The sequence below is a fragment of the Chrysochloris asiatica genome, unplaced genomic scaffold, assembly GCF_000296735.1.
Source record: "Chrysochloris asiatica unplaced genomic scaffold, ChrAsi1.0 scaffold00069, whole genome shotgun sequence".
Classification (NCBI taxonomy): domain Eukaryota; kingdom Metazoa; phylum Chordata; class Mammalia; order Afrosoricida; family Chrysochloridae; genus Chrysochloris; species Chrysochloris asiatica.
The window spans coordinates 15,800,906-15,814,720 of NW_006408587.1; the positions used below are offsets into that span (position 1 = coordinate 15,800,906).

General features: G+C 42.3%; 2 protein-coding genes across 2 annotated transcripts in view; one reads left to right on the forward strand and one right to left on the reverse strand.

The window, feature by feature from the left end:
- The window catches only part of INVS (inversin), a 238,392-nt gene extending 231,320 nt beyond the window's left edge, over positions 1-7,072 (reverse strand). The window contains 2 exon segments of the mRNA XM_006864745.1: positions 3,884-4,012; positions 6,885-7,072. Coding sequence (XP_006864807.1) covers positions 3,884-3,989 — 106 coding nt within the window. The 5' untranslated portion in view covers positions 3,990-4,012; positions 6,885-7,072.
- Positions 7,073-7,271: 199 nt separating this feature from the next.
- ERP44 (endoplasmic reticulum protein 44) overlaps positions 7,272-13,815 on the forward strand; it is a 127,316-nt gene continuing 120,772 nt past the window's right edge. The window contains exon 1 of the mRNA XM_006864723.1: positions 7,272-7,516. Coding sequence (XP_006864785.1) covers positions 7,460-7,516 — 57 coding nt within the window. The 5' untranslated portion in view covers positions 7,272-7,459. The remainder of the gene's footprint in view (positions 7,517-13,815) is intronic.

Sequence of the window (13,815 nt, forward strand, 5' to 3'; positions counted from 1 at the left end):
GTACTCCCGTAAAGATTTACACCCTCGGAAACCCTGTACAGGGTCGCTATGGGTCGGACCCGACTCGATGGCACTTAACAACAACAACAACAACAAGACTGGTTAGTTTTGCCCTCCAGCTATGTTTAAAAGGAGTCAGCTCAGAAGCGGGAATGGAAGATCCCGGAATCATCAAGAAGGAAGAACAGGAGTAGAGGTTGAGATCCTTACCTAGAAAAGCAGTGACAGAAGCCACGGCAGAGGCAATGGCAGAGATGGTGGCACAGAGAGAGAGAGCTGCGGGCTCTAGGTCCATGGACTGGGGCAGAGGCCAAGGGGCTACATAGCTGAGAAGCTGAAGACACCAGCGAGGCTTGTCTACAGAATAGAGAAGAAAAGAGGTGTTCCTGATTGTAGAACTGGTTTTTGACCCTGTTCACTTCCCCAAGAAACTCCATAATTGTGAGTATTGTTATGAGTTCTGTGTGATCATTTCAATGGATGATTGAACCTGGATGCAAAGCAGACGGAGCTATGGGAGGGATGGTTGGTGTCAGAATAGAGTAAAGAAGGTTGTAGGGTAGAAGCATGTCTGACTCTACTTCATAATAATCGGCCTTGGGCTGATTTTGCATTTGATTCTCTTTTCCTCTTGGGAAAACAGGGGAAGTCAGACATGGCCTTCACTTGCAGGGGCATACGGCTACTCTGTACTATCTTTATAATTTTTCTGTAAATCTAAAACTTTCTAAAATTAAGTTTATTTATACACATCACATACATTGAGGCATATGACTCAGGAGAAATGAGTGCATATGTCCACCAGAAAATGTGTACAAGAATGATGTGAACATTCTTACTTATTAATAGCACAAATGCAACCTTACTTATTAATAGCACAAAATGAGAAACAATCCTACTGTACATCAACAGAGAATGGAAAAATAAATTGTGGAATAATCAAACACTGAGGTGCTACAAAGGGAAGAAAAGTTATAAACAAACCAACAGGGCTACATTTCAAAGACATAGCATGAGCAAAAGAAGTCTGATACATATGTCTGTATATGATATGATTTCATTCACATGGAGATCCAGAACAGATAAAACTAACCTGTGCTGACAGAAGTTAAAATAGAGGGTTTCTGTGGGAATGTGCACATACCCATGTGTATCGGGATGTGTGCCAGTGTGTGTCGGGAGCAATCTGAGTCCAGTCAGGTGAGAGAAACCACACAGTAGGTTGAGCAAGAGCTGTTTAATATAAAAAATTATTAACTATGCTGAAGAATATCCATAAGACACTTAAAAATTCTATATGATACCCTAGGGCAAAGACGAGTACTCCAGGAAAGGCAAACATGGAAGGAGAGTTCAGACCTCACTGGAGATGGTATGGTTCAGCCCACTGGATAGCAGAGTAGTTTGTTGGTTTGGTCAGGGTGGAGCTGGTGTGGAGTTGGGTGCAGGCATTTAGGCCATCCTTCACGTGTAGCTAGGGGAGTAGGTTGGTGGGCATGCAGTGGAAGTATGGAGGCCTTCAGAGTGAGCAGGCCACACAGTGCTCTGCTTTCCTATGTCGAAAAGGCTGAGATAAGGTTATCAGGAGCCTTTATGCTGCAAGGTCACACAGATATTGTGTTCTGTGCTCCTGGCTAGAGTAATGCTCTACAGATGTCTTTACACCCACACCACCCCCTCCATCATGCACGGAAAAGCTGCAGGACAGCCTCTTCTTCCTGTGTCTCTCTAGCACCCTAAACAGATTAAGCGTAGCACCATGTTTACTTTAAAGAAGAAAGACTTAAAGGAATTCTGTTCATCCAAGAGCATTCAGAGCTGAGAGACAAGACAGTGATAATTAACACAATGGGCTGGGATTAGGGCTGGGGGAGGACTATTCGTGGTAAAGGTACACAAAGAACCTTTCTGGAGTATTGGGAATGTTCTACATCTAGATGTTGTTCTCTATCTTTCTACATATATTATATCTTCTTCTTTTTTGTTTTTTTTTAGTGTTTTATTGTGAATTATATGATAGTTTACATGGGAGAACATTAGTTTTACATTCATTCTATCGTAAATCGTATCATATCATTGCCATGGTTACAATCCCCTCCATGCATCATCAACCAACCAAAGGGTATACCCTGCAAGCCTGCCCCCTACGCCACTCCCCCCAACCCCCCAGTCTTTGGCACACAGTCGCTCTCCCTCTCTGGATCTAAAGTCCCCAGCTGCACCATTGCTCCACGTCATCGTCTTTGCCTCCATCTCAGGCATCACTGCTTCTCTGGGTAGAGTCCCACTCTCGGCTCTTCTCCGTTGATGGTCCTAGGGACCTCCGCTCCTAGGCTGGAAAGTTATTCACTCCCTTCCTTGCTATAAAATGTCTACCTTTACATTTCCAACCCTCACAATCAGTCCTGATAGCAATTATTCACTATTCTACATATATATCTTGATGAATTTTTACAGGTATACATGCCCATTTGTGCAAATTGTCTACTATATTGTTTATGGAGTCCTGGTGTGGTGCTGCAGGATAATGCACTGGACTGCAAGGTTGGTTTGATCTGCAGAGTTGATGATTCAAATCTACAAACCGCTCCTCAGAAACCCTAGACAGGGTCGCTATGGGTAGGAACCAACTCGACAGTACTTAACAACAACAGATTATTTATAGATATATAAATGCAAAGGGCCACACAAAGCCAAGACATTTCTAAGGAAGAAGAATGAGGCAGGAGGACCTGTTCTAACAGACACTAGTATATGAATTGTTAATAATCTAGACATCTTGGTATAGTACACAATTATTGTTGTTAAGTGCCATTGAGTCAGTTCCGACCCATAGCGACCCTGTACAGGGTTTTCAAGGGTGTAAATCTTTATGGGAGTAGAAAGCCTCATCTTTCTCCCACGGAGCAGCTGGTAGTTTCGAACCACTGACCTTAAGGTTCGCAACCCGATTCATAACCACTACGCTACCAGAGCTCCTTAGTACACAATTAGCTCAATGAAAAAGAATAAACCTAGAAACAGGTACAAGTATGCATGGATATTTGATTTATGAATGTAACTTTTTATTTCCTGTACCTTTATAAATTTAAATATATTTCACAATTAAAACTATTTAAAAAAATTAAACCCTGAATCAAACCAGTTGCCATCGAGTAGATTCTGACTCATGGAAGAGACCTCGTGTGTGACAGAGTAGAGCTGTGCTCTATAGGATTGTGCCACACACATGCTCAATTAAAACTATAAAACACTTAAAATTCAAGGACTTTTGATCTTCCATGAAGACAATGTTATGAAAGAAAGACATCCAGAAATTAATTCTATTATATCAGTTTCATTAGGGATTAAGTTATGCTTCCTGGAAAACATTTTATTATATAGCTGCAGCTCATTCTAGATCTGTTATTACGATGATCAATTCCTTCTCTTAGCATAATCAAGATTTAGTGCAAAATATATAGCTATTCCTCAACTACCCTCACCTAATCCTACTTCATATTTTTAAGTTCAGAATTAAACTTCTTTCTTGTGCAAATCTTGGAACAAATTACAAGTATATTTCCATTAAAATGTGTACATTGCAAATTAAAATTACGATGAATAAAGCTCCTGAGGACAAGAATTTATTATTTTTTTAAATTCCTGTATATAAGGAAAGGATTCCTGGTGGCACCGTGTATTAAACATCGTAAAGCTAACCACAAGGTCGGAGGTTCAAACCCATCAGTTGTTCCATGGGAGAAAGACGAGGCTGTCTGCTTTCACACAGATTTCGTCTGGGAAACCCCACTGAGCATTCCTATTCTGTCCTATAGGGTGGCTGTGAGTTGATATTGACTAGATAGCAGTGGGCAGGTGGGTGTTTAAGGGAACTGCTTACCTATGAGGAGTCTGTGAAGAGAGTTCTTATCTCCATTAACAGCAGCAGCGTGAACTTGTGATGCTAATGAAGAACCAGTCAACAGCAAGTTCTCAGACCTGTTCATGTCTTTTCAGGCACTGGAGCAACCTACAATTCAAACACTGAGTATGTAAAGGAGGTATTTTCTGAAACTTGGTTTGTCAGATCTTAATAAATGCTAGGTATGTTACCAATATAGTTTTCTGGAGATATTTAAGTAGGATTAAAAAAACTCTATAATCTTAGTCCTAGAACTGAAATGTGGCAAATTTACACAAGTGACTCATGTATACAATGAGAATGTTAGATGGTTCTAAGATCCTTTTCAAGGCCTAGTGAGAAAGTATTTAATATTGGACACAGGGCTTAAGAGCCTCAGTGATTTCTAATAAGAGGCGATTTGATTCCTAATAACATTAAACATCAGAATTGATATTGGGAATTAAGATGATGATCAAGGCATAAAAATGGCCCTGTTCACTTTGTCAAGCCAATTAGATTTAATGGCCAAACAAAATATTACCTAGTTCTTTTTCTCATGCCCATGAGAGGCAGAATTTTAATTTGTCCTCTCCTGGGAAATCTACCTAGCTTGAGATCTTGTCTTTAGGACCTTACTTAAAACACTGCCTCATTAAGGTTAACTGTGTTTCATTTAGTAAGATTTTATTCTGATTGGTTGTCTAATATGGTTTGTTGGAATCTTCTAGAAATTTAGTAGTTGCATAGGAAAATAGTGAGTTCCCTGTCATGAACTCACTATGCAGAGGTTGGATTGTATCACTACTTTCACATGAATTCAAGCATCTCATAGAGAGGAGAGCGTTGCAGTTGTATGAATGATCTTAAACATCCTCCTCAAATCCAAGAAGCTATATCACAAATTCTAAGTTTGAATGCCTACAAGAGTATGGAGGTATAAGAAAGCCAGTCACAGAGAGCCTGGCTAACTGGGATATATACCTATACAAAGAGAACCGCTTTCTATCATTTCCAGTTAATTGCTGCCATGAGGGAATTCACCAAGAAGCACTGATGAGCCAGTACTTGTGTTGTCATTGACAAAGATTATTGGTTCACATACTGTCTTAAGAGAAAAGGTATTTTCTTAATTATGGTAAAGGTCAACTCTTCATGTCTCTAGTTTGCTGACAACTTGTGTTATCATGTTGGCAGAAAATATGGAAGAAGAGGGTGGTGTCAGATACTTCTGACATGTTCCAGAGATTTCAAAAAACCACTGTTGTATGCAGGATTATATTAAAATCACTTGAAAGAAACAGAGGCAGAGGTGGAAACAATTGTAGTTGGGCTCCTGGCCCAGTTCTGTTAACAACAAGTAGTGTGCTCTGAGGTTCCCTCAGCTCACTAAATGAACCAAATCAAACTCACTGCCATCAAGCACATTTAAAGCAACCTTGCAGGGCAGAGTGGGATTGCCCCATAGGGTTTCTAATGCTGTAAATCTTTACTGAAGCAGACTACCACATCTTTCTCCAGTGGCGTGGCTGATGGGTTCAAATTGCCAATTCTTTTGGTTAGAAGTCAGGTGCTTTAACTACTGTGCCACGAGGAATCCCCCCTCAGCTATCAGGTTTCTGTAAAAAATAAAAATGACGAGGGTGACCATGTTCATTCACTCATGTTGACAGTCAAATATGTGCTAGACAGTCTAAACTCTAAGACCTTTAGTCATTTTAAACCAGGATTTTAAGCATTCAGGGTCACAAAAACTCTATACACTTTGGAAAACAGATTAGAAATCAGATCTCAGTAATCTGTATTTATTTAACCTTGTAAGTCTCATCATTTGGCTTAGTAACAAGTGTTATCTATCACTGGTGCTCAGTAAATGTTTGTTGAATGAAAGGTCATAGGCTGAGTGCTAAGTCCAAAGGGTGAGTAGGATCAAAGTTTAATTTTCAATAAGTTCATTCTTTCCTTGCTCTTTCTCATTCCCCATGTTAACTTTGCATGGGCTCTGTCAGAGTAGACCAGAACACTTTAAGAGCCTATATAAGTGTCTTGGCTCTGCCAATATCTAGTTTTGTCAGTCTTGGGAAAACATTTTCTAGGATCCTTAAAGTTCAAATTTTTTTTAGCTCAAATATTTTTGTATATAATGTTTATAGGAGAAAATCACACCACTTTGTTAATCATAAAGTGCTATAAAATTCAAAGTTATCATCACTAATTGTAAAACGAGTCAGAATCATAAATGCTTAAACATTGTTGTTAAGTGCTGACGAGTCTTACAGCGTTTTCCGAGGAGGAAACCTATATAGGGTTTCTGAGGAGCGGCTGATGTGTTTGAACCACCGACCTTACCATTCAAACCGACCTTGTGGTCTAGTGCTTCTCCTACAGTGCTAATTACAACTGTACAAAACTAAAGAAGCTGGATTCACATGCAAAGAGACTATTGTTGATTAGGACTAAAGGGTTGGTGGGTTGGGAAGTTGTCAGAGATGATTAACATTTGATATGGCAGCAGCAATTCTTGGGCAAATAAGGTAGGGAGTAGAGAAAGAACCAAAAGGTCAAGTGCTTCAAGCTACTTAGCTATTGCAATTGGGTGGCTACATTTAGGGCACGAGGGTCTAGATGTTTGCAGTTGAGGATAGCAAGGCACCCTGGGGCCAAGATAAGATCCTTGTTGAAGATTTTGATAATTATCTGTAAGTGATCCTTGCCTAAGTAACAATCACACTCTCGCAGTTTTCAGTTTACAACGTGCTTTCCCTTCCCTTTTGGTATCTGCTCCTTACACGAACCCATAGAGGAAAACAGGACCTCATCCACTGGTGCCTTAAGAGGTAGCCACGTTTTTACAAGGTAAGAATTAGCGCAGAAATTAGAGGCAGCAGGCGAGTGATGGAGGTTAGTGATGGAGGCTCCAAGCTAGCAGGGCCAATCTGAAGCAGAGACCACGGCGGCACAGTCCCACCGGAGTCTCCCCAGCCAGATCCCTCCTACTCACCCTCGCCTCCTCCAGGACTGACGTCCCGGGGGCGGCTCCGGGAGGCACGACCCCCACTGGGCCGCCCCTCCCGCCAGGCCAAGACAATCACACAGAGTTCCAATCGACCCCACCGCACTGTACCCAGTAGAGTCCCTGAGAAGGCCGCCCAAGGCTCTCAAACATGCAGCCTTCTGGGAATTGTAGTTTTCATCCTCTGGAACGCAGAGGTACACCCGCCCCAAGCCCTTCCTATCCCACAAGGCCCTACGCGCAGAGGCCTTGGGGGAACCTCTGCCAAGAGCCTGCCGGGAAAGGGAGTTCTACTTGCTCACTGTTCCTGCCGGGTGAGAGTGGCGCAGGACTACATTTCCCGGTGAGTTCCGAGGTGGACAGGACCCGGAAGTGAGGATGTGCGGGGCCTCGCTGGAAGTTGTCCCGGTGTTCGCCGCTGGAGCTCCGGGTCGAGAGGACGAGGTGCAGCTGCTGGGAGAATCCTCCGCTGCCGCCGGCTCCCGGAGCCCAGCCCTTTCCCAGCCCAACCCAGCCCCAGCTACAAGCACCTGTCCCTGCCGCGGACCCCAACGCTGCCTACCATGAAACCTGCCGTCTTCCTATCCTTACCCGACCTCAGATGCTCCTTGCTGCTCCTGGTGAGTGAGTGAGGGAATGACAGACCTTCGAGAGACTCACAGACGGCCTCCCGCCCTCGCCTGGGGGAACGTCGCTGCACCTTGCCCTGCTGTCTTATCTTTTCCTCCGGTGGCGAGTAGTGCACTCTCCTCCGCTACCCCACTCTCGGCATCCCGGAACCCTCGAGGCCTGAGAAGCCACGACCGGGGATTGGGACCTATAGACAGGAGAAATAGCTCTTGGGGAAGAATTTATGGGAGGGCCATCGCGGAGGGGCTACCCCTATCCTCCGGAGTCTGGGGGTTGTTTCAGTCTGGAGAGTTCCTGGACTTGGTGGTGACCCGAGTTGAAAGGACGGGGGATAGACCTACTCACTGTTGTTACCCACCCCCTCCCTTTGGGAAGGGTGTGAAATCGACAGGTGCTGGGGTCGTGTGAATTTCACTGTAGAGCCCTGAAGCGGTGCCCAGATTGGCAGAACCCTCTGTTGTGGCTTGATGAGATTGGTCGGGAACCCGGAACTGGAGACTGGTTTGGTGTCCACTAGGAAAAACTGGGTGTGCAGGGTGATGGGTGTGACTACCTGACAACCTCGGCTCAAAGCCTCCCTCAGATCTTCCGTACTCTACCCCGCCATAAGGAGCTCTGGTAGCGTAGTGGTTACGAATTGGGCTGCGAACCGCAAGTTCAGCAGTTCGAAACTACCAGCTGTTTCGCTGGAGAAAGATGAGGTTTCTCCAGCCTCGGAAACCCTGTACAGGGTCGCTATGAGTCGGAACCGTCTCTACTGCAAACAGCCAGCCACCACCACCTACTCCGCCGTATTGAAGTAAGATTCTTGTTAGTAAGCAGAGCTCCTGATGGAAGTGTGACTAGGAGCGCTGGCAGCACTATAGGATAAGCACTGGATTGCTAACCACAAGGTCGGCAGTTCAAACCCACCAGCCGCTCCGTGGGCAAAAGATGAGGCTTTTTGCTTCAATAAAGATTTGCAATCCCTGAAACCGTATACAGGGTCGCTGTGAGTCGGGTCCAATTCAATGGCTCTTAACAACAACGTCTTCTGCGTACAGATGCACCCTTTTATCAGTCCCCTCACCTGCCCACCTCCATCCCATTTTATAATCCGTCCTCAGTCTCTCTTTCTCCAAAGTGCATCTTGAATGTACAACCTAAGGGATCCAGACTGTCATTCAAATTGACAGAACTGTGAAGGACTAGTCTCATGTGGCAAAATGACATAATTTCATGGGGCTGTTATTAGAAAACAATATTTGAAAACACTTTTCTGCAGAGTCAAATTTGAGATGAATGTACCTGTTGTTAACTTACAGTCACTTTAGAATTTAGGAAACATAATTAAGTGACTCACAGGAAGTCACACAGCTGATTACTGGCAGAACTGGGACTAGAAACAGGGCTTTTGACTTGCAGTACTTGTTCTACTGTAAAACATTGCATTTTTAATATTTGTGTTTGAAATAAGGTTTGCTTTCCTCTTTTTCTTTGAAGTAGCTTATACGCCATATTCAAAAGCTGCATATTTGGACCTTTTTGGAGTAGAGGCGTTATAGAAAACTACATGGCACTGTTGGATAAGAACCAGACTGCTAATTGCAAAGTTGGCAGTTCAATCCCACCAGCCACTCCACGGGAGAAAAATAAGGCGGTCTTTCCCAGTAAAGATTTATAGACTCAGAAACCCTATGCAGGGTCTCTGAGTCAGAATCAACTTGATGGCTGTGAGGTTTTTTTTTTTGACATGACGACTAAAAGTGATATATAACCATGATAAAATTAAATGACAGAATATATTATTGCCACGTTTTATAACTATACAACAATGAATGACTTCTATCTGGAGGAAGAAATATTTTTTTAAGATATTTGCAATAAAATAGACTCAACTTCAGCAATTTCCAGCATGCACAGTTTAGTGCATTTGTTATGTTCTTCAAGTTGTGGCACCTTTAGCAGCAACTTTTTTCAAACTGTTTCACCATCATTAACACAGACTCACAGCCCTCCAGTTTCTCATCTATATTTTTAAGTTGCTGTTGTCAATATCATCACCTAGCTAGTTGTTTAAAATAGTGTCATGCCTATTGGATGAGGTATGCTTTTATATTAAGGCTAAACTATTATCTGGTTCAAAGATTATATTAGGAGATAGTTTCAGCTAAAAGTTTAAAGATTTCCTGAAGTTAACAGTTTGAAGGGAGTCATCTGGCCTCAGTGGATCCAGAAAGTCTTGATTTCATGAGAATATGAAATTCTCTTTGGAGGAGAATATTTTAACAGTTGCCTGCTTTATCTTGGGTGATTTCATTATATGCAATAACTCTGTTTTTCCTTCTACAAGTATTTGAATGTTGTTGTTAAGTACCGTGGAGTTGGTTCCGACTCATAGTGACCCTGCACAGGGTTTCCGAGGCTGTAAATCTTTATGGGAGCAGAATGCCTCATCTTTCTCCCACGGAACCGCTGGTAGTTTCGAACTGCTGACCTGCGGTTGGCAGCCCGACTCGTAACCACTATGCTACCAGAGCTCCTTACAAGTATTTGAATACAACTATTATTATTATATGGAGTCCTGGTGTGGCGCTGTAGGTTAATGCGCCAGATGGCAAAGCCGTTTGAACTGCAAGGTCAGCAGTTCAAGCTCACCAGCTGCTCCTCAGAAACCCTATACAGGGTCGCTTATGGGTCGGAATCGACTCGACAGCACTTAACAACAACAAAAATTATTATTAGATGGGTGGCACAAACAGTTAAGCACTTGGTTACTAACTGAAAGGTTAGCAATTCAAACCCACCCAGAGATACCTTGGAAGATAGGCCTAGTAATCTGCTTCTGAAAGTCTTATGGGACAGCTCTACTGTGCACACATGGGATCACCATGAGTTGGAATCGACTCATTGGCACCCAAAACAACAACATTATTATTAGAGACCACCAGAATATGTGGTCTGTCTCCTTGGAAAGGAGATAATTTTTTTCCCTTATCCATATGTGTGAAGGCACTTAACAACAACAACATCATCCATATAATAGCTTCGATGATAAATTGTCTGCTGCCAGAGTTACTTTTTGGTTACTGAAAATAGAGAGGGTGAAAATATTAAGACATTGGAAAGAAAAAATTGAAACATTGAACAGGAAAACTACATCAGATATACTTTCCTGGAATGGTGTTTGGTTGTAGAGCTAAATTTAAGGAGAAAGACTTTATTTTGAAGTAGCTCATGCTATTTATAGAAAACTTCCAAATTCTGATTAGTATAAGGAGCTCTGGTAGCATAGTGGTTACGAATCGGGCTGCGAACCTTTAAGGTCAGCGGTTCGAAACTACCAGCCGCTCTGCGGGAGAAAGATGAGGCTTTCTACTCCCGTAAGGATTTACACCCTTGGAAACCCTGTACAGGGTCGCTATGGGTCGGAACCAACTCGATGGCACTTAACAACAACAACAACAATAAAGAAGAGAATATGTAAAAAGTTTCTAGTAATTTAACTATGTAGTTAACATTTTGTGTGTTTTACTTATCTTTCTACGCAACTGTAGAGGAATAGAAGCTAAAAAGACATTTTAGCAAATACCTGTAAAGGTTACTGGACTAGATAGAAAAGAAAGCCCAGAAAAGGTTAAATAAACCAGAATTACAAGTCAAGCTAGATTCAGTTTCAGCACAGTGCTTTCCAGAGTAGTTTTAATAATCATATACTAATTAGCAAATTAGCAATTGTGAAGTTGGCCCAGTTCTGGGCCGTTTCATTCTGTTGTGCATAGGATTGCTATGAGTCTGTACCTGCTTGATGGTACTTGGTGGCGTAGTGGTTACTAATTGGGCTGTGAACCGAAAGGTCAGCAGTTCGAAACTACCAGCTGTTCCGCAGGAGAAAGATGAGGCTTTCTGCTCCCATAAAGATTTACAGCCTCGGAAACCCTGTACAGGGTCACTATGAATCGGAACCGACTCCACGGCACATAACCACCACTACCACCACCAACTATAATTAGCAAATATCTATAAAACATATATCTTGTCCAATCCCAACTTTGAATCACTTATATAACTAGTAATTGCGCTTACTCAGTATTCAGTCTGTCTAATAATGTATTATGTTCCCCAAACTTTAGACGTCAAGTTTATCCCTGCCTACATACAGCCATGGAATACCCAAGCTCTCCCTTAACTGAGATGATAATTTTTTCTTAAATGGCCGGTTCTAAAAAACCTGTATTCTCTTCCTATGATGTTTTTCCTCCCACACAAAGTCAGCCCTAAAGAACCATTAAGATTTAGTTGACTTTATGAGAGAATAACCATAGAAACATGTGGGGCTTCAAAAAGTTTTGGGAAGCATTCCATTATCTTTTCATTCTGTTTTTCCATGAACTTTTTGAAGCAACCTCCCACCTCTCTTCCTGCCCCCCCCCCCAATAATACTAAACGCCTGGAGGTAAAGCTTTCCTGAACTCTAATTGGTGGTTCAAACTTACCAGCCGCTCCTTGATAACCCTATACAGTGTCACTATGAGTTGGAACTGACTCCACGGCACTCAACAACAAAAAAAGCACTGAAGAACACAATTCTATGCTCAAAAGCCTTTCTAGGATGGGTAACTAAACATAAGCTTAAAGTGATAACTTTTTTCCTGAACTTTCATATTTTTTTAAAAGTCAAAATTTTAGAGAACCTTAAATTTGTTCTTCCACTTTAAAAAATTTACTGACTACACTTCTGTTCTGGTTTGGGTTGACTCGTTATTGTTATGTGTTGATCCATAATGACCCTGTATAGCTGACCTTGTGGTCCAGCCCTTTATCTTATAGCACCCCACCAGAACACCAGGGTTAACTCATTAGATGTGTGATTATTCCTTTAATTTGGAACTGTATAGAGCCTTTGCTCCTATAATTGTGTATGATTTGAATGCTGGAGAGTGCACTGCTTCGCTGTAAAGTTCCATCTATACTAACTGGAGAAAGTGCTTTCCAGTTGTGTATGCTTTTAAGGAGAGCTGCTTGAAGCAGAGCAAAGCACCTGGACAGATGTATAATGGCATCATGTTTTCATCTCACCGTGGCACGGTCTTTACCAGGCAATTATTAGAATCAGTTAGGGAGAATTCTGTTTAGCCCTATAGTGAAGGAATCTGGTGGTGGTGGTGTGCTATCAAGTCAGTTCTGACTCCGAGACCCTGTGTGGGTGTGTAAGAGGAGAGCAGAAACCCTCATTGTTTTCCTAAGTAGGGCTGGTAGATTCAAACCGCTGTATCTTGTGCCCCGTGCGTAACCCACTGTGCTACCATTGAGGATTATTAATTAGTCCTTTACTGCGTGTTGTTCTGAGGTAGTTTATTAAGGATTGAAATTGACCATATCGTCATTAATAATTTCACAGCATTGTTCTTCCAGCATTGATTTATGTACAAGCCTTTTGAAAAGGTCTGATAAGAGAAATAAGACTAAATTAGAACAATGCTGTAACATTCTCCTTCAGTTGCAATACTGAAGATGCTTTTTTGTTCACGTCTTGGTAATTATATATTTGCATATCATAAGTTGTTATTAGCCCTGATTGTCCAGTGCCTAGACACTTGAGACTTTCACCATTGTTGTTCCTGCTTTGCTCATGATTTACAGGACACCAATTAAAGTTAGTCTAAATAGAAAGTTAAGGAACTCTGGTAGTGTAGTGGTTACGAATCTGGCTGTGAACCGCAAGGTCAGCAGTTCGAAACTACCAGGTGTTATGAGGGAGAAAGATGAGGCGTTCTGCTCCCGTAAAGATTTACAGCCTTGGAAACCCTGTTCAGGGTCGTTATGGGTCAGAACCGACTCGACAGCACTTAACAACAATAACAAATAGAAAGCTAAGTAAGTTAGAGAGCTAAGTAGATAGACTTTTGTTTAATTCAAATCTTTGCCTAAAAATAGAAGTACAGTAGAATTCATGGGTCAGTTTTAGCCATTGATACCAACTATAAATACAGATTCTAGACTGCTAACTGTAAGGTCGGCAGTTCACACCTACCAGCTATTCCTCGGAAACCCTATACAAGGTCACTGTGAGTCAGAACCAACTTGATAGTACTTAACCAGCAGCAGCAATATTCCACCAGAGTGTTTTCTGAGACATGTAGTTCCATTGGTAACTAGGGACGTTTTCTTACCTCAGAACAGTAATTATAAAACCTGGCTGCACAGTTGTTGTTGTGTGCCGCGGATCGGTTCCGACCCATAGCGACCCTGTACAGGGTTTCCGAGGCTGTAAATCTTTATGGGAGCAGAACGCCTCATCTTTCTCCCG